We start from the raw sequence: 18,800 nt of genomic DNA, 5'->3' as shown, positions 1-18,800 counted from the left end.
TTGAATGTCCCTGGGCCCTTCCAGAAAAACAAAATAAAAATTTTTTAGGGGTAAATAACAGTTCTCTATTTTCTCAACTTGTCGGTTTTATGTGACATGTTCTAGGCCTCGTTCGTTAGGTTCAGAGACACTTTTAATGTCTGTGGTGCCATGCTCAGTATGCTGCATTATCTTTCTTTGCCACTATGCAATAACACGTGTTGCTATGACTTGTAACTTCATGGTACTTGAGGACTTAAAAGAAATCAGTTCCGGGTTTCCATTCTGACTGCATTGCTTTGTATGTGGCAGAGAAATCTAAGGCATGTTGCTGAATTGTATGGATCTCAGTTATCCTTGCATGAGGTTGAAGAATACCGTAAGCTCTCTGGATTACAGTCCATTAGCTCAACATGCTTCGAAGCTGCAAGAATCTCTACCATACTCATTGATGATGGGATAGAGATTGACAAAAAGCATGACATAGAGTGGCATAAAAGTTTTGCTCAGGTCGTTGGTAGAATATTGAGAATTGAACGTCTGGCTGAGAAGATTCTTGATGAAGTAATATACTTTTTGATTTTCACTTATCTGACTTGCATTAAAGTAATCAATTTGAAGCATTTCATATTGTTGTAAATGCATGTACATGATGTTCTTTATATTGTCCTATTTATTTCTTTGGTCTTGGTATTTCTCTCATAGTTCAGCTAGTCATGCTTTTTATCTTGATGTCCAACTCCATCCCAAAAGGAAGGAGAGAGTATTATGCTTACTATTTTTTTGACATTTAAGGACAGTTTGTTGTTAAGTTGATCTGTTTTGGTGAAGATCTGAAATAATGTATTTGCATGCAAGGAGGCCAAGACAGTATCTAATTGTCATTGTTATTAGTAACTTTCATACCAACTATAGTCTTGATGCTCCTATAGTTTTGAGGAGATATTGTTATATGCTTTCTGTCCTGTATGTGTACTTGTTCCATATGTATGGTTGCTGGAACGAGAGATCTTGCTGTTTGTTATTTCTGCAACTTCTTCTCTAGGATTGATTTAAAATGATGAGCTACAATTCTACTTTTTCGTTATAGTCATTGTGTCGCAATAATTTTATTGTACCTGTTCCTTGGGGTACTCTTTTCTGTTTCTTGTGCATCGTAGATTAAATCTCCATGCCTACATTGATGAGATATTGATGACCTGCATTAGTTTTTTTTATTTTTTTTGACATGATTTTTTATTTTTTATTTTATCTTGGTACAGTATCCAATTATGACCAAGCATTTTTTTTTTTGGATCTATGTAAAGTTGAGTTTTATTTACTTTTATGTGTCTTTCTATCATCATCTGTTACTCTTTTGTTGATTTAGCATCCCTTACTCTCTGTTATTAGGCTCAATGTTTTCCGAGCAGGAGGCTCAAGAAATTTTTTAATTTTTTTTTTTGCTTATAGTTTTCAGTTTGTTTTTTGCTTTTTATTATTGTGTTGTGTTCCTTTTAGGAGTTGCCAGAAGGATCTACTTGGACATTGGATACGTTCACTGAAACTTATCAGGGAAAGTTGAAGTCATATCCTTTCAGCTTGTTATGGATTTCTTTCTGTTACTTTGTCCTTACTGGTATTAAATAAGAAGCCTATTTTAGTTGACTTCCTTAAGATTCTATCACAGTTGCTAACCAGATATATGGGTTGAAAAGCATAGCTGCATACCGCAGTGGGTTAGAGATCAATACAAATGTCACTCAAAAAGATGCTGAGGAAGGTCTTTCTAAAATTTTAAGTGGTAAGTATAGCATGTTTATTGGGGTTTCTCAGTATACATTGAAGGTTATACTAACCAATGTATCTTTCCAGCTGGAAAGCCTACCCGCATTACAAATAAAAGCTTTATTGACTATGTCTTTACACGTAGTTTGGAGGTTGCTCTATGCTTTGACTTGCCGATGCAGATACATACAGGGTAACAAAAAGTTTTGAAACTGATAAATGATTTCACATTATGCTCTTGATGATGGCTGAGAAGATATAGAGAATGAAATGAAAACGTGGAATCTGTGTGATTCTATGATGGGGCTGCTTGGGAATTCTACATTATGCAATCAGGTTAGAGCTGAGGATAAGCTGATTGCTTTTATATTTTCTAGAGATTGGGAAGGACTTTCCCATTTAAGGACATTGAAGTCAAATAGAAAACACACCTAAACACACTGAACTCATTTTTATCTTAATCTTTTTTTTTTTAATCAAATCAATTAATGTGAGGGAGATGGACCCAGTCTGGTCCACTTCTAGAATAACCAAGCAGCTTCTAAGATTCTAGGTTGTTATTGCTCATCCTTTTCTCAGCTATCAAAAGGAGCCTAAGCTAGTCTGTATGTTCTTAGAGTGTTACTGACACACATATAAAATGTTGTTCCTTTTTACTACAACTAGTTTCGGAGACAAAGATTTGGATATGCGGCTGTCCAATCCTCTTCATCTCCGGACCCTTCTTGAGGACAAGAGATTTTCAAAATGTCGTATAGTACTTTTACATGCATCCTACCCATTTTCAAAGGAAGCATCATATCTGGCCTCTGTTTATCCCCAGGTCAAATTTCGTCCCCAGTCATAAAATTTTTCGACATGTACTTTTGATGATAAACTTGGAAGTTCTTTTGCAAATAAGGCAATGCTTTCACTTTCAGGTGTACCTCGACTTTGGGTTGGCAGTTCCCAAGCTTAGTGTCCATGGAATGATATCGTCAGTCAAAGAACTTTTGGAGCTAGCTCCAATAAAGAAGGTGAGACTATAAGCAATCTAAAAAATACTAATACAGAAGTTTAGTATAGAAATACCAAGGTTATGTCTGCATTTTCTTGCCAAGTAATCTCCACATGTACTCTGTGTGAACAGCTTCTTTATTCTTCTCCCTTTCCCATTCACCCCTTCCTCCCCTTCCTTTCCCCCTCCCTCTCTAACCAAAATGTTCATCTACTCTCTGACTGTGAATCCATCTTTTAATATTGTTTATGCATTTAATACTTATGTTTCCAGAAGAAGGATCTTTATGCATAGGAAGATGACATTGCTTTTCCTCCTTTTGTTTGGTTTGTGCTGAATAACATTTGGTGCTAAACATAAATGAATTTGCAGGTAATGTTCAGCACTGATGGCTATGCGTTTCCTGAAACTTTCTACTTAGGTATGTTAAAGTGAAAATTTATTACCATTTTACCCAGTCTTGATCAGAATGTTAGTGTTTTTATGGCAGTAGTTCATGACAGTTAAGGCTCTCTCTCTCTCTCTCTCTCTCTCTCTCTCTCTGACTTGTAAAAAGCATATCAGCTTTGGAAGAGGTCACTTACAACAACCAATTTTCTTCTTTACAGGTGCAAAGAAAGCACGCGAAGTTGTCTTTTCTGTTCTACGTGATGCGTGTATTGATGGTGATCTCTCAATTTCTGAAGCTGTTGAGGCTGCTAAAGACATCTTTGCACATAATGCAATTCAGTTTTACAAGATCAATTTATCTCTTGGTTTAAAGAATACATCAACTCCTTACCCTGTGAAGATGAAAACAAGTGCATTGGATAATGATGTCTCCCTTGTTCGCATTATATGGGTTGATGGTTCGGGACAGCACAGATGTCGTGTGAGTACTTTTTTTCCTCTTTAATGTGCTTTGGGCCTGTTATTCATTATTCTTTAAGACAAGTGGAGTAATATATTTAGAAGTTGGAACAGAAGTACAGAACAGGTCTGAACTAGGAGAGAATGTCTGAGGTTACTTTTTTTGTTTTTAATTTTTTTTTTCACATTAAAGACAGGAAAAGGGGAATCGTTCTAGGTTCTTGCAACTAATTAGGGTTGAGGGTGAGGATGCTCATACAAATAATAATATGAAACTCTGTCTTTTCCAAAAATGCAGGAGAGTTGCCTACTCTATATTGTTGGGACAGAACAAAATAAAAACAAAATTTCTTTCTAATAAGGTCAGCTGCATGTGTCATGATATGTGTTTGTTTTTGTAATGAAACATACTAGCAACACAACTGTGCACATACACCTCAACCATACTCATATAGGATTGAGTTTATTTTCCATAATAGAAGCCTTTGGGAACTACTTATCCCACCTAGGTTTGCTGCAGTGATTTCTTGAGAATTGGAGAGCTATTTGTGTTCCATCAAAATCTCACATCTCACATTCTTTTTTCTTTTACAAAGATCTTATGGAAAAATTGTCAGATTCCTATTTATGATTTGGGAAACAAGTTGTTCACTTGCTACAGGTATCTAACATTTGAAAGTAGCCCAATGTGTCATCCTATTGTTTCTCTAAGATCTTTTTGTAGTTGACCGCATTAAAATGCATCACTGCCATACTTGTAAACAATTTAAGGAATAATGGCTTGGTAGACTAGGGATCTGAGTCATCACTCCTTCCTGTCCATTCAGAAATCTGATTGAGAAACTTTTAAAGAAAGCTTTTAAACAGTTCTTGTCTCATACCAGCAATTGATTACCATAAATGGCCTTATCCACTCTTTTGTCAAGTGTACTAACCTTCGGTATGTGACACACATTCAAACATTTGTCTTGAGTGCAAGGTGACTCATAAAGGCTTTCCCCAACAATGTCCTCATGTGGGTCATATTTTCTTACTTGAGATTTATCAGACTGAACTTTCAGAGAATCTGATGATGAGAACGGATAAGTGCTGTTTCTATGACGTAAGAAGTTCATTAAGGAGTTCGCAATATAGGATATGATATAAGATGCTCAGAAGTACAGGTGATAAGGACCTGAACCAATTTAAGAAGTAGCTCGTTGCATGTCTCTGTAACCCTTACTGCAGATGAGTGTAAGCCTGTACAACCATTCGATTCCCTAGGGTTTTACATGGTAATAAGGAATGCCTGCACTTGGCAGAGATTCGTTTTGCCATCTTTCTTGCATTAATATAAGTGTTATAAATATTGAAATTAGAGCTAAGATTATTTTGTCTTACTTATAAAAAAAAAATTAATAATAAAAAAAAAATTAAAAAAAAAATAAAAAAAGAAGAAGAAGAAGAAGAAGATTATTTTGTATAAGATGATTGCCCTGTGTTATCTAATTTCTTGTTAATCAGAATTTTAATATGGAGGTGATTCTATAGAATAACTGTTAGGAATAAATGGAGCTAATTTTTTTACCTTGCAGAAGAAAACTATATGGAGTTTTCTCTTCTATGCTTGTGCCTTGTCTTAATTACCAAGTTCAATTGCGGTGGTCAGATGTAGGAAAACCAGGCATGGATAACTTCACTTTCCATAGACCATTATCTGGGATTAGTCTGAATATCCTACACTTTATTTTAAACCAGAATCTTGGGCTACACCATTCAATTTATTTAGCTTCAGATTATGTTAACGTAAGCAGTTCAGAAGTATAGCACACTTCATGTTTTTTATAGTCAATGAAAATCGGCAATGTATGTTATAACCTTCCATTTGTTTTAGAAGCCTGTGTATAACTGTTTGGATTTGGATATGTCGTTAAAGAATATCTAGTTGGTTTTCAATTCCTTCTTTTTCCCTATATTTTTTATGTATCATTGTCTCAGGTTGTTCCTAGGAAGCGATTTGACAATGTTGTTAGGAAGAATGGTGTTGGTTTGACATTTGCGTGCATGGGAATGACTTCTGGTGCTGATGGTCCAGCCGATGAGACCAATCTGACAGGAGTTGGTGAGATCAGACTTATTCCTGATTTGTCAACCAAGTGCAGGATACCATGGTACTAAATATCTTTGAGAGGCATTCTGATGGTTTATTTCACTTTAGTATATTCCTCTGTCCACTTCGAAATTTCCATTTATAGCAGTATATTGATTAGATTTTCCAATTCGTCCTTTCCATCATATATTCCTTTGTGTGTGTGTGTGTGTGTGTGTGTGTGGTAATGAGGAACCCCAACCACCCAACCTCATCGACTGCAAGGTCGTTAGGTGAATCACAGATGCACAAACATATCGACAAGACTCGTTTATAAGTCCGGGCATTTGGTCTCAGTGGGATTCAAACCTAAGTGTGGGTCTACGCTCATGCAGGTGTCCCTACCACTATTCCAATCCGGGCAGGTTAACCTACATGGTTTGTTCTAAAAGCGATTAGCGTGCACAATAATCTGCATTGCATGATGAACACTTGATGAGTTGTGCGTTAGCAGTATGGACCAGCAAATCGCCATGTTGCTACTGCTTTTGTCCCTCTATTGAAACTTTATAAGCAGTCCCAGAATCCTGGGTAGACATCTTTTCCCAAACTCATGAGGGTTAAACTGATTATCATTTAAAAGCCACAATTTCTGTAGTAAATTAGGGGAACACAGTTATCAATCTCACAACCATTTATAAGTTACTTTCAGTTTATGTTCAGCTTGTTATGCTAGCCTTTGACAGAATCTTCCTATTAATTAGGCTTCAGTCCAATTTTTCTAAATACATGGGAAAATGAGGTAACAAACTAGAAACCGTTGTCAATTATGCTATGTTTTATGCATGGGTTGAGTTTTGGAGTAAACTTGTGTAACTTTCACTCTTTATGGAATTGTGGTTGACTATGTGATTGAAAGGGTGGGGAATGGAGAGAAACTACACAACAGAAACATTAGTTGAAGACCTTTACTCGAGAAAGAAATCCTTGATAACTTAACATATTTGATTCTTTTTTCTTTCTCAATACAGATTCTGGAAAGCATATGTTTCTTTGTTGACCGCTATCTAACATCTGCTTCTCTATTTTTTATTTTATTTTTCTCTTTTGTTTTCTTTGTTTTTTTCTTCAACCATAGTGTCACTGATTTAGTGCGTAAATGTTAATTTGTTTCAGTTTCATTAGTACTTCATGGCCTTCTTTTTTGATTTCTCTATAATTTTGTGTTGCTGTATTTAAAGTCAGGAATTGGGCTATGTGATAGACCTACGACTGCGTGCACAAATTATTACACCATACAATTCTCAAATGGGTTATTTAGGTTCTCAGAACATTGTTTATAGTTTATTTTGTCTAGAGATCATCTCTAAGGCAGGTAACATTATTTACTTGTAACTCTGTGTTTATTTACATCATAACTGACGAAGCAATCCACTCTTTTCTTCAACAGGAAAGAACAAGAGGAAATGGTTTTGGCTGACATGCATCTTAAACCTGGTGAATCATGGGAATATTGCCCTAGAGAGGCCTTGCGAAGAGTTTCAAAAATTCTGAAAGACGAATTTAATTTGGTATGTAGGATAATTCATGTGTTGCTCACAAAATAGTTTGATGTCTAATTCCAAATATTTTGTGTCCAGGAGATGAATGCAGGATTTGAGAATGAATTTTTTCTCTTGAAGAGTGTACTAAGGTGTACTATGATTTTCAGTTTTTGCTCTTTGAAAATCCTGTTAGAACTATTTTAAATGTAATTTACGAACTTATGCAGGGAGGGGAAAGAAGAATGGGTGCCAATAGACTCAACAAATTACTGCTCTACATCGGCATTTGATGCTGTTTCCCCCTTATTTCATGAAGTTATTGCTGCTCTCGAATCCTTGAATATTACAGTCGAACAGGTACAAAAGAAAACCCTCTCTCTCCAACGAGTGAATCTGGAAAGAATTTCCAAAATCCAGTGCGCGAACTTTCATTTCTTATGTCAATTTTATCCATCCTTGGCCCATTTGAAGAATCCCCTTCACATAGCTAAGTTGTTGTGATGATTAGTGAACTAAGATTACTGGATGGACAGTGGATCTGTAAAATCTTTGTCAAGATCTTTTTATTTTCTGTCTGTTGCTGGTCTAGGAATAGCCTAGCCTTCTTCTGTTGAATTTTTGGTTCTATTATACCTGCCTTAATGATGTATTTGATAGATCGAAATTGAAATATAAGTATAAAGAGTATGTTGAATCTTGCAAAATACTGAAAATAGTATAGAAATCCCAACCTAATCCTCCTACTTAAACTAAGAAAACCCAATGAATATTGAAGTTAACATGGAGGTAAAGCTTGAGTAGGCTTGAGTAAGCTGTTCAGCTGCTAGCCTTTAGGCATGCATAGCCCACAGCATGCTTATTTTCTTTTGTTTGATTTATTAGTGAAGTCATGTATGTGTTCCCCTGTAAATCCTGCTTATTTGTTAGCAGAGATGGCCATGATAGTTTTACTGTCTGTTCCTGTGTGTTTTATTGTTTAGTTGTTTTAAGCTCTCTCTCTCTCTCTCTCTCTCTCTCTCTCTCTCTCTCTCTCTCTCTCTCTTGTTGAGGGGTGCTATGATTCAGTACTACGTGATTGCCTTTGTTAACTCTTTTGGCATTTTTTGTAGTTACATGCAGAAGCTGGGAAAGGTCAATTTGAGATGGCTCTGGGGCACACCACTTGTACTCATGCTGCTGACAACTTGGTTTTCACCCGTGAGGTTATTAGGGCTGTTGCAAGGAAACGTGGATTACTGGCAACCTTCATGCCGAAGTAGGTGCCACATGATACTTATTTTCCTTCTTACAAAAGAGAGAGAATTTAAAAATGTTCTTATATTATTAAAAATTTGAGGGAAGCTAGTCAACGATGACTCCATGTGCAACCAAGGGCGTTCTTTTGGGGTACATTATTTAGCCTGCAGCAACGTTTAATCCTCAAAACAAGTGAAGAATCTGTTTTAAGACTTTATGTTCTTAGAATTTTCTTCTTAATGCTCTGTAATATGACATACTTTGCTTGATGCGTAACATAGTTGACTCTTCTTTTGCCAGGTATGCTTTAGATGACATTGGTTCAGGATCCCATGTGCATCTCAGTTTGTATCAGAATGGAGAAAATGTGTTTATGGCAACTGGTGGAACCTCTCAGTATGGAATGTCCACTGTTGGGCAGGAGTTCATGGCAGGGGTTTTATATCATCTTCCTGCAATTTTGGCGTTTACAGCGCCTCTTCCAAATAGGTACCTTCTTGTTCATATGATGTTGTATGGTTTGATGTAGTTCTTATTATTGTTTGTAACATCCTGTTTATGGATATGTATTACTATAGTCTGTACCATGAATATATACCTACCAAACTAAACATTTTCATAAACGCTTCAAAATATCTTGTTTTTTGTAAACTCCAAACATGCAGTTGCAGAATATAAATTTGATGTGAATATTCTCTCCGTCAAAATGCCTTCTCTTTGGTACTTCAAAATTAAACCTTCCATATTTGCTATGACGAGGAGCAAGAATCTTATTATTAGTCTAGTTGATGGCAGGTTACTCGTGTATGATATGAGTTATTCCCAAGAAAAGATTCATCAGAAATCCGGTGGAAGTTTTGATAACTTCGTATCCAGTGTAAAAAGAATAGCGGTTATGAAGTTAGTTTTTACTCTCTGAATCCTCTATATTATTTGTTCCAACGAATGACTTCCACCATTGCAAATACAGCCTGTCAAATTTCCATGTTATTTGTGTCAAATTCATAAGTTTGATTTACACGTGGTTCTTACTTAAGAACCCTTTTTATAGATTACATTTGACTAAAATTCAATGATGAATAGAATACTTCAAAGTGTCGTTAGATTGACAAATTTTGGTTAATAAGTTATGGAAATAATGTTTGAATCTCTCTCTCTCTCTCTCTCTCTCTCTTGTATGCACATGTGCGTGCAAGGGCGCTTGCGTACACTCATGAGGGGTGGGGATGCACCTGTAAGACCACGTGTGTCTGTATGCTTAATTGCATTGCAATTGCCTTTCTTTTACATACCAATGCTTATATTTTCCCTTCCCTTTTACCTTCTTGATTTAATTTCCCAAAGCCTCCTTTAATGTTTAGCAATTTGGGTGGTCAATGTCTTAGCAAGAACTAAATTTTCAAATTTTCTCTTTGTAAAATTTTGCATTACAGTGGAACAAATGTGTAGGAAGATAGCATGTAGGGACTAGTTTCTTTTTATAGTGGATGTATAGTTTAAAAATTGCATTCAATGGACTATTTTCTCCTGTTTAACGGTTATGTGTCAGTTATGATCGATTAGTACCAAATACGTGGAGTGGAGCATACCATTGCTGGGGAAAAGAAAACAGAGAAGCTCCATTGAGAACTGCTTGCCCTCCTGGAATTCCAGATGGTTTGGTCAGCAACTTTGAAATTAAATCATTTGATGGGTGTGCAAATCCACATTTAGGATTGGCTGCTATAGTTACTGCTGGCATTGATGGCCTTCGGAGGCATCTTTCTCTCCCTGAACCTATTGGTAATGTTGTTTAATGTTTGATAATATGATATGGCAAGTTAAACACCTGTCATAATTACTAAATTTCATGATGAAATTTCTTTATGAAACAGATACAAACCCTGATAGCATCAGTGATAAACTTCATAGATTGCCAAAATCACTTTCTGAATCTTTAGAAGCTCTCCAGAAAGATAGTGTCTTCAAGGATCTAATTGGTGAAAAGCTTTTGGTTGCCATAAAAGGAATTCGCAAGGTATGTTTCAAATAAGCTTTCTGATGCAGATACGAGTTTTTTAAGCAAAAATTTATTTTCCTTTTTATGGTTTTTGAGCAAGATTGGTTCGGTTCAATCATCTATTTAGCACGGAAACTTCTATGGATGAGCCATTTCTGTGTTGGACACTTGTTGGACACCGGCGCTTGTCTCATAGTAACTGGACATTTGTCCAACAGTTGCCATGTCTGTCCATATATTACACTTTTTTATCAAGTCACTTGACTCTCAGCTGATGCGGGACAAACAATAATCACAACTGCACACTCTGAAATTAGGGCAAATAGAGGAGAAAGAAGCTAAAAAGAGAGAAGAAGCTAGAAAGAGAGAAGCTGGGAGAGAGAAACAGAAAGAAGAGGGGGAAGAGAAGGAGAGGGAGAATCAATTTCTTATAAGTTTATTCCATCAAAACTTGCCTCGGTTGGAGTACAAATCATGCTTAAATAAACTCACAACTAATCCCTAACCCTAATCTAGGACAAAACCCATTTATTGAATTACCAAAAATAACACATTGACTCTTGACAATTAAGTAAAGTATAAAATTAAATACTAAAAACTCCATTAATTAATACGATTTAAATCAAATTAAATGGACCAATATTTCATGCTTCACCCCTTCATCAGTGGACACCCCTTCAGACAAGGTGGATTTGTTGTTTCCTTCATTATACTATTTTTTTTTTTTTTTTTGGGGGGGGGGGGGGGGGGGGGGGGGGGGGGGGTTAGGGGATGACATGAAACCCTTCATGTACTCATGTCAGGTAAACTTTAGACCCGTACAAAGCGCCTCCTCCACATGGATCGGGTAATACTCCAGCTTCGCCAACAAACTGGCTTTAAAAAATTGTTGGCACCCCAGAAGATTCAAATATTATACTATTTGGCTGTATAATGTTGTATTAGATGAGATGATAAAAATCCAATATTTATCATTTGCTATTGTAGTTATATATGTCTAATTTATAGGCCTCTATCATAATGTCTGCCATGTCATATAATTTCTGGAATTTGTCAGATCAGCCTGTCTTTTTTCGCCTGACCATGTTTCAAGCCCAACATAAAAGATCTCAAAAGCCCACTCAAGCATTGTATCTGGCTAAGACTTGCATGAATTCTGAATTCGTTGACTATTGCTTCCTGTCTTTATTACTGCTTGAACTCCTATATTCCTTCGGTTAAGAGAAGAAAAACCACCTAAGAATAAAAGTAGATTTGTTTTTGTGAAATGGTTTCTACTTTCTACGTACACTGTACGTTCTTGGCTGGAAAATAGCAACAAAAAAAAATTGAACCTGACAAATTGTAGAATGAGTTATAAAGATGGTGCTATAGAATCAATTTTAAAGAATTTTTCCCACTTTCGAATGCAAATTATAATGCTGTGCATGATCTCTTGTTTGCAGGCGGAGATTGATTATTACTCAAAGCATAAGGACGCATACAAGCAACTTATCTACCGATATTAAGCTGATTATTTTCTGATTCTTGTGATCAGGTTGGTCATTAGTTGTAAGGATCTTGGTGATTCCTTCTTGTTGTGGACTCTAATATTCCAACCGCTATAATTACGTTGATACTTCAATATATGTTTTTTATGAGAGGAAACAAATAGAGTTTGTGACCAACAACCTTTGCTTTAGTTGCCCCCTTATCTCGTTGTTGGCGCAGGTTGAAGTATTGATTAAATTATTAAATTCTCATTTCTTATTAGTTTAAGCTTTTGGGGTAAATGATGATTTAAAATAGTATCAGAGCAAATGTCTTAAAGTTCTAATATTGTTTTCATCATTTATTTTTCATTTCAATTAAATGTAATATTTTAATAAAGCAAAAGTAATGCAAGCAAAATGTTAAGTTCACTCATATTACTCTAGTGAATTTGTGGTTTTAATGAATTTGCTAAAAAAAAAAAAAAAAAAAAATTTAGCATTTCATTTTTTTGAAAAATTTCTAGCATTATTTTAGAGTGAAAAGAGTTTTTCTCCCACTCAATCTATAAAATTGGCTTATTTCTTTAACATGGAAGAAGCACGTGCTTTTTAAGAATTATGTCTTTCATGGCATTAAAAGAATTAGAGGAAATTCAATTGAAAAGGTACATGATTTTTACGTGTTATTAAAAAAATATGTGCTTCTTACGAATTAAGGAAAGCATAATACTGTTATAAACTATCAGCTTAGAGGAAAACAATGTCCGGGCCATTGCAGCGGGAGAGAGAAAGATCGAGAGGTATTACAAAAATAGCTAGTTTTTCATTCTGGTTTGGAAGAGTGGCAAAGGGCAAACAACACCAGCTTCTAAATTCTAACTGCCCAATTAAATAGCATCCTTTCAAATTTCTGGTTGACCAAATGGGGAACAACGAACAAGCATAACATAAATCTACCATGCATATATACCTGCCACCTTGTGAGGATCGAAGGTAAAACAGAAAAGAAAAATATAAAAATAATAATAAGAGCAAAAAAAGGAACCAAAGGCCACGGCCAGGCATCCTCTTCTTTGCGTCCGGTCCCCATGGCATTGCCACTGCACGCCCTCTTTGTTTCATTGCTGCTGCTAATTGCATTGTCTGCTGATCATGCCCATGCGGCTGTTGTACGACATGGGCGTCATCGTTGGCACAAGCGCCATGCAGTGCGAGTAACAGGGAAACGCTTTCCTTTGATCAAGCACCATAGGCCCAAGTTCAAGCCTGGCCCCTGGAAGCAGGCTCATGCAACCTTCTACGAAGGCGGCTCAGGATCATTTGGTATATATGAACGTTAATGATTGTTTAATGTTTAATTAGAATTATAATGGGTATGCTAATTTGTTAGTTTTGGGGAGTTTTTTAAAAAAAGAAAAGAAAAAAAAAACGTGTTTTGACGTGACATAAATGTGAAAAATAATTTTTAAAAGCTTTGAGGAGCATTTTGTCTTTTAAGTTGTTTATTAATTTATTTGTCTGGAAAATAGAAAACAAAAAACTGAAAATAAAAGCATTAATTAACAAATATGACCTAAGTTTCCATTTTTCTTGTTGGGTTTACCCAAGAAAGTTTAGCTTTTTTTTTTTTTTTTTTTTTTCTGCCTCGTATCCATCAAATTTATTTTGGCCTCTTTCTATTCTCTCTCCATTTCTTTTTGTAAAATAAAATATAAAAACAATATAGTCTCTGTTCTTTTCTTTCTTTCACTTTATTTCTCTGAAATTTTTTCAAAATTGAGTTGGAAAATTTCATTTAATCAAGTCTATCAAATTTACATGCGTCTTAAATCCATATGATTTTCACATGCATTTTTATTAAAACATGTTATTTTTATATTTGATTAGAACATGTGAATTTTAAATTGACATAATGACATATGTCTTAAAAGCATATAATCTTCTACCAAATCCCAAACATACACTATACTTATATAGGACCAAATATATATGTTGACATGCCCAGCCAATTAAGACGCCAAGTGCCAACGATGTTAGCTTGATTTCACACGTTTTGAGCTCGCACAGGGGGAGCTTGTGGCTACGAAGACGTGGTCAACCAAGGGTACGGCCTCGACACAGCAGCACTAAGCACAGCGTTGTACAACAACGGGCAGAGCTGCGGTGCATGCTACGAAATCAAATGTGCGAATGACCCTCAATGGTGCAAGCCAGGGCAGCCATCTCTGTTTGTTACGGCAACCAACCACTGCCCTCCAAACTACAATCTAGCTGGCGACAATGGGGGATGGTGCAACCCACCCAACGAGCATTTCGATATTGCCCAGCCTGTGTTCATCAAGATTGCCGAATACAAGGCTGGCATTGTTCCAGTCCAATACCGCAGGTTCATATCGATCTTCTGCTTGCAATTCGATCTGTCTTACAAACTGAAATATAAACCCAAAACCATCCTTATGATTTACAAACATATGAATGTCAACTTTTAGCGGCATATATGCATGTGTATTTCATTATGGCAAAGAAATAACAAAATGAAGAGATGTTAAACATGAAATAGATTTGGAATGGATGGTACGTGTAAAGACTCAGAGAAAACGCAAAGTACGTACATATGAGCTATCACTCTAACCTAAAATCACTTATAAATTTAATATAATTTAACACTCATGAGTTCCTTTATAAACTACCTACGATCATCTTTCCAGTGTGAGATTGGGTGTTTTATATATTTAAACTCTCCCACTCTCTTACATCATTGACGTCTTTGTCATGGCTACATCATGTGGTGCATGCTCTAGTACGTACCATATGATATTAATAGGTTACTCTGATACAGTTAGATTATAAATTAAATGATTAAATTCAAATATTTCAATTTGCTTAAGCTTTTAGGATGAGTGATAATTTAACATGATATTAGTCATCAGAGCAAATATTGTCTTAACTTCGAATTTTGTCTCCGTCATTTACCTCGTATTTCAATTAAATATTATACATGTTGGGCCCCACTTATTAAAGTGGAGTTTAAACCCACAAGTTAAGAGGAGTGACAGAATATAAATTAAATGATTATGTACGTGTATTCCAGCTAGCCACATCGGTGTTCAAAATAACTATTCAAAATTGTAATTGTAACTCTCTTGAATCACTTATAAAGTCAAGTCTCTCTTAATTAGTACAGAGCTGATAGGTACCTATGAGCCCTTTTATAATCTACGTATCCACTCTCTGCAGACTATATATATTCATATTTTCCATGTGAGACCGGTGGTGTGTTATAGAGATGGCATCATGGCAAAGAAAGGAACAAATTTCCTAATTTTGAAGATTAATTTCCTGTATATATATATATACATATACTGCAGGGTTCCATGCAACAGGAAAGGAGGAATTCGATTTACCATAACAGGGAATCCGTACTTCAACCTAGTCTCAGTATGGAATGTTGGGGGAGCTGGAGATGTGATAGGGTTGCAAGTGAAGGGTCATCGGAAGCTGAAATGGACAGCAATGAAGCGCAATTGGGGTCAGAAGTGGGAAACCAATGCAATGATGGTAGGGGAGTCACTGACCTTCCGAGTTAGGGCAAGCGATGGGAGATACTCAACCTCATGGCACGTTGCCCCCATTAATTGGCAGTTCGGTCAGACTTTCCAAGGCAAGAACTTCAAGTAGATCAATACCTAAAACCATAATTAATTTCACTTCGATCTCTTTCTTTCTTCTTCAAGTTTGGTGTGTCCACTACTCTTAATATTTTCTGGCCATATAAAAAGGTTGTGCCTAGCTCATAGTATATATACGTACAAGGTGTTGTGCCGAGTTGATTCTAATATATATAATATATTAAATGATTAATTAAACGATTATATTTATTCTTTTCTGTCGTATTTTAAGTAGCTTTTCTTTTTCTTTTTTTCTTTTTTAAAAAATTAGTTGAAATAAAAAGTCACTTAAAACACGTTACACTTAAACCAATCAATGTAAAATAGATGTAAATAATAGCATTACTCTATTTCAAACTAAGGTTCCGATTGGAAATGAGTAAAAAAAAAAATTTGGAAAACGTTTTTCATATTTTTCGGTGTTTGGTACGACCAAAAAAGCTTCTTTAGTTTTGGAAAATAATTTTAATTTTTAAATTTCGTAAATCATTTTCCAAGTTTGAGTTTCTCCTTTTCAAACCGTCGGACCACCATCAAACCAGCACCAAGCCACCGTCGGACCACCACTGATCCACTTCGGACCACCACCGAGCCACCCCGGACCATCGCCAAGCCACCACCAAGCCATCGACGGACCATCACTGAGCCCCCTAGGCCACCCCTAGGAAACACTGGACCACCACTAAGCCACTCCTAAACCACCACCAGGCCAACAGCGAACCATCACCGGACCACTGCGGGCCTCCACCAGACCATTGCCATAACTCAAATTATTAGTTTATTTTTTTAATTATTTTATATTAATATTTTTAATATTGTGAATAAAAATTTATTTTTATAGGTTAATATGATTGAATGAAAATATAAAAAATATTTGTGATTTTTCGTAACCGCCAAATGCATGAAAATATTTTCAGAGAAATATATTTTTCTAAACAATAATTTTCTTAAAACTATTTTACAACACAAAATTTTTTACATCGAAACAAACAGAACTTATGCTCCGTTATAAGTTTCGTTTGTTTCAACGTAAAATAGTTTCAGGGAAGTCATTTTTCAAGAAAATATTTTTTGCCAATAGCATTTTTCAGTGTTTGGCACGTACGGAAAATCGCAAATATTTTTAATATTTTCATTCAATCATATTAATTAACTTATAAAAATCAACTTTTATTCACAATATATAAATATTTATGTAAAATAATATAAAAATCACCGGTGACGAGATTCAGTTCCTGACCGGCAGGATTCCGGCACTTTCACCAGATTTTGGCTACTATTGTTGGAATCCAAGATAAAGGCTAAAATCTGGACAATTTTGTCGCCGGATTCCGGCCAAATTCGCCGGAATCTGGCCTAATATGGCCGGATTTCAACTGTACAGGCAGAATCCGGCCAGATCTGACCGGAATTTTGCCTAATTCAGCTAAACTCCGGCTATACTGGCCGGATCCCAACTAGATCCGGCTAGAATCTGGCTTAATACGTCGAACTCCGACTATATGGCCAGACTCTGGCTGTACTGGCCGGATCTCGGCTAAATCCGGCAGGAATCTAGCCTAATACGGTCGTACTAGATCCGGCCGGTTTGGCCAAATTCCGGCTGAACTCCGGCCAAAACTGACCGGAATTTGGTCCGCCGAAATCTAGCGGCAGCGACCGGACATCGCCGGATTCTGACAGAAATTTCCAGACTCCGACGCTGACCGATACCGGAATCTAGCTTGTCGAAATCCGGCAATGGTTGTCGGATTCCGGCAATGATCGACTGGAGTGTGAAGGTCGACTGCGTCGTTTAAAAGAGGGTTGACTGCGTCTGCCATTTGGGAAAAATAATTTACGCTTTTAAAAAGTGTAAATTATTTTCCGAAATTAACTAAGCATTTTTAGTCAAACAGAAATCATTTTCTGGTTGATTATTATTTTTGCCTCTACCAAACACTTGAAAATGTCAAAAACATTTTTTAAAAATTATTTTACACCAAAACAAATAGAGCGTTAAGGTGGATGGTGAAGCTTAAAAACATTGACATACTAGTATCCAGTTCAGGCGCCCCGAATCATGGTTTGGCCAACTATGTTTTCTGGTAATAAAAGGGCTTAAGATTTCGTTTGTTAATGATACAGGAATCAAGCTTGTAAACTTTTATAAAACTATTTCCATTTCTCAAAATGCTGGAAACTCTTCTTAAAATTGGTTAAATAAATTAACACATTTCTCAAAACAAACTCCAAAAATCTTCTTAAACCCAAAACATTTCTAGCTCAAAAATCAAAAGCCAAAAAACATTTTACAAAAAAAAAACTGGTGTTGTGTGGTGGCCACGGTGTCGTGACCCTGTGGAAGTTGTAGACAGATCTACGTGGTTGTCAATCAATTATGCGGCGATGAAGAGGTTGCCACTCAATTCAAGCAGCCTTGTGGTTGTTACTAGTCAAATCGGATGGCTTAGCGGCCGGCCACCTCCAAGGCTGTTGGATCACCATCACGTTGGCGGCACTATCACTGTGGTGCAACACTTTTTCAATTATTTATTTATTTTTATAAATTAATTACTCAATTTTTAAATTTTTACAAAACACTTCCAAAACCAAATTTTTTTTCTCAAATGTGCCCTCACAAATCAATTCTCAACTTTTATTGTTTTCATTTTTGTTCAAATGGAGAAAGTATATATATTTTATATTGTGAATTTCAACCAAAATTCGAATGTGCTGAGTTGCTTTAATTTAGAAATCGCAAGCCCTCCTCAAAAACAATTTCAAAGTTTGACTTCACAATTCAAATTCTGTCTACCTTTTATTTTATGTACGTATTTAGAGTGAATGAAAGTTTTGTGACAAGCATCGAGTAAATAGTTATCTTCAAACAGGATTAAGACATTATCCTACCATTTGATCATCCAATACACATCGTGACTAAATCCACATACTAAAGATGATACTTACACAAAAGTTAGATATCTGAAAAAGATGCCATCCCCAAGTTGAGATGCATGATCAAATGTGAGTAGTGCCACTGAACATATATAGTTCATATGTATATGGCTTCCATTTTCTTTTTTTTTGTATTCATTCAAATACAAGCACTACTTCAATCTTCTTCTTCTTTTCTTTTCTTTTTTTATTTTTATTTTTTATTTTCTGGGATAATTGCACAACTAGTCCCTGGAATATGCCATAATTACAAGTCACTCCTTATGGTTTAAAAAGTTCATAAG

At 35.9% G+C, this 18,800-nt stretch overlaps 2 protein-coding genes across 3 annotated transcripts in view; both read left to right on the top strand.

Annotated features, from left to right (window-relative positions):
* LOC133873482 (protein fluG) overlaps nt 1-12,197 on the top strand; it is a 29,948-nt gene extending 17,751 nt beyond the window's left edge. For both annotated transcript variants that reach the window (XM_062311183.1, XM_062311182.1), the window contains exons 2-18: nt 292-543; nt 1,480-1,548; nt 1,648-1,762; nt 1,834-1,939; nt 2,413-2,569; nt 2,667-2,762; nt 3,116-3,164; nt 3,352-3,614; nt 5,570-5,742; nt 7,111-7,231; nt 7,301-7,353; nt 7,432-7,561; nt 8,314-8,459; nt 8,741-8,929; nt 9,990-10,222; nt 10,315-10,457; nt 11,885-12,197. In XM_062311183.1, the coding sequence (XP_062167167.1) occupies nt 292-543; nt 1,480-1,548; nt 1,648-1,762; nt 1,834-1,939; nt 2,413-2,569; nt 2,667-2,762; nt 3,116-3,164; nt 3,352-3,614; nt 5,570-5,742; nt 7,111-7,231; nt 7,301-7,353; nt 7,432-7,561; nt 8,314-8,459; nt 8,741-8,929; nt 9,990-10,222; nt 10,315-10,457; nt 11,885-11,947 (2,358 nt within the window). In that variant the 3' untranslated portion in view covers nt 11,948-12,197. The remainder of the gene's footprint in view (nt 1-291; nt 544-1,479; nt 1,549-1,647; nt 1,763-1,833; nt 1,940-2,412; nt 2,570-2,666; nt 2,763-3,115; nt 3,165-3,351; nt 3,615-5,569; nt 5,743-7,110; nt 7,232-7,300; nt 7,354-7,431; nt 7,562-8,313; nt 8,460-8,740; nt 8,930-9,989; nt 10,223-10,314; nt 10,458-11,884) is intronic.
* Nucleotides 12,198-12,480: 283 nt separating this feature from the next.
* LOC133873488 (expansin-A9-like) lies at nt 12,481-15,797 on the top strand. Its single transcript, XM_062311189.1, has 3 exons — nt 12,481-13,234; nt 13,979-14,297; nt 15,280-15,797. Exons 1-3 carry the CDS (start codon nt 13,000-13,002, stop codon nt 15,587-15,589), a joined length of 864 nt encoding a protein of 287 aa, XP_062167173.1. The 5' UTR covers nt 12,481-12,999; the 3' UTR covers nt 15,590-15,797.
* The last annotated feature ends 3,003 nt before the right edge of the window (nt 15,798-18,800 follow it).

The sequence above is a fragment of the Alnus glutinosa genome, chromosome 7 (genome assembly GCF_958979055.1).
Source record: "Alnus glutinosa chromosome 7, dhAlnGlut1.1, whole genome shotgun sequence".
NCBI lineage: Eukaryota > Viridiplantae > Streptophyta > Magnoliopsida > Fagales > Betulaceae > Alnus > Alnus glutinosa.
The sequence above is the reverse complement of the archived record's forward strand: the minus strand, read 5'-3'. Positions and strand labels throughout refer to the sequence as shown.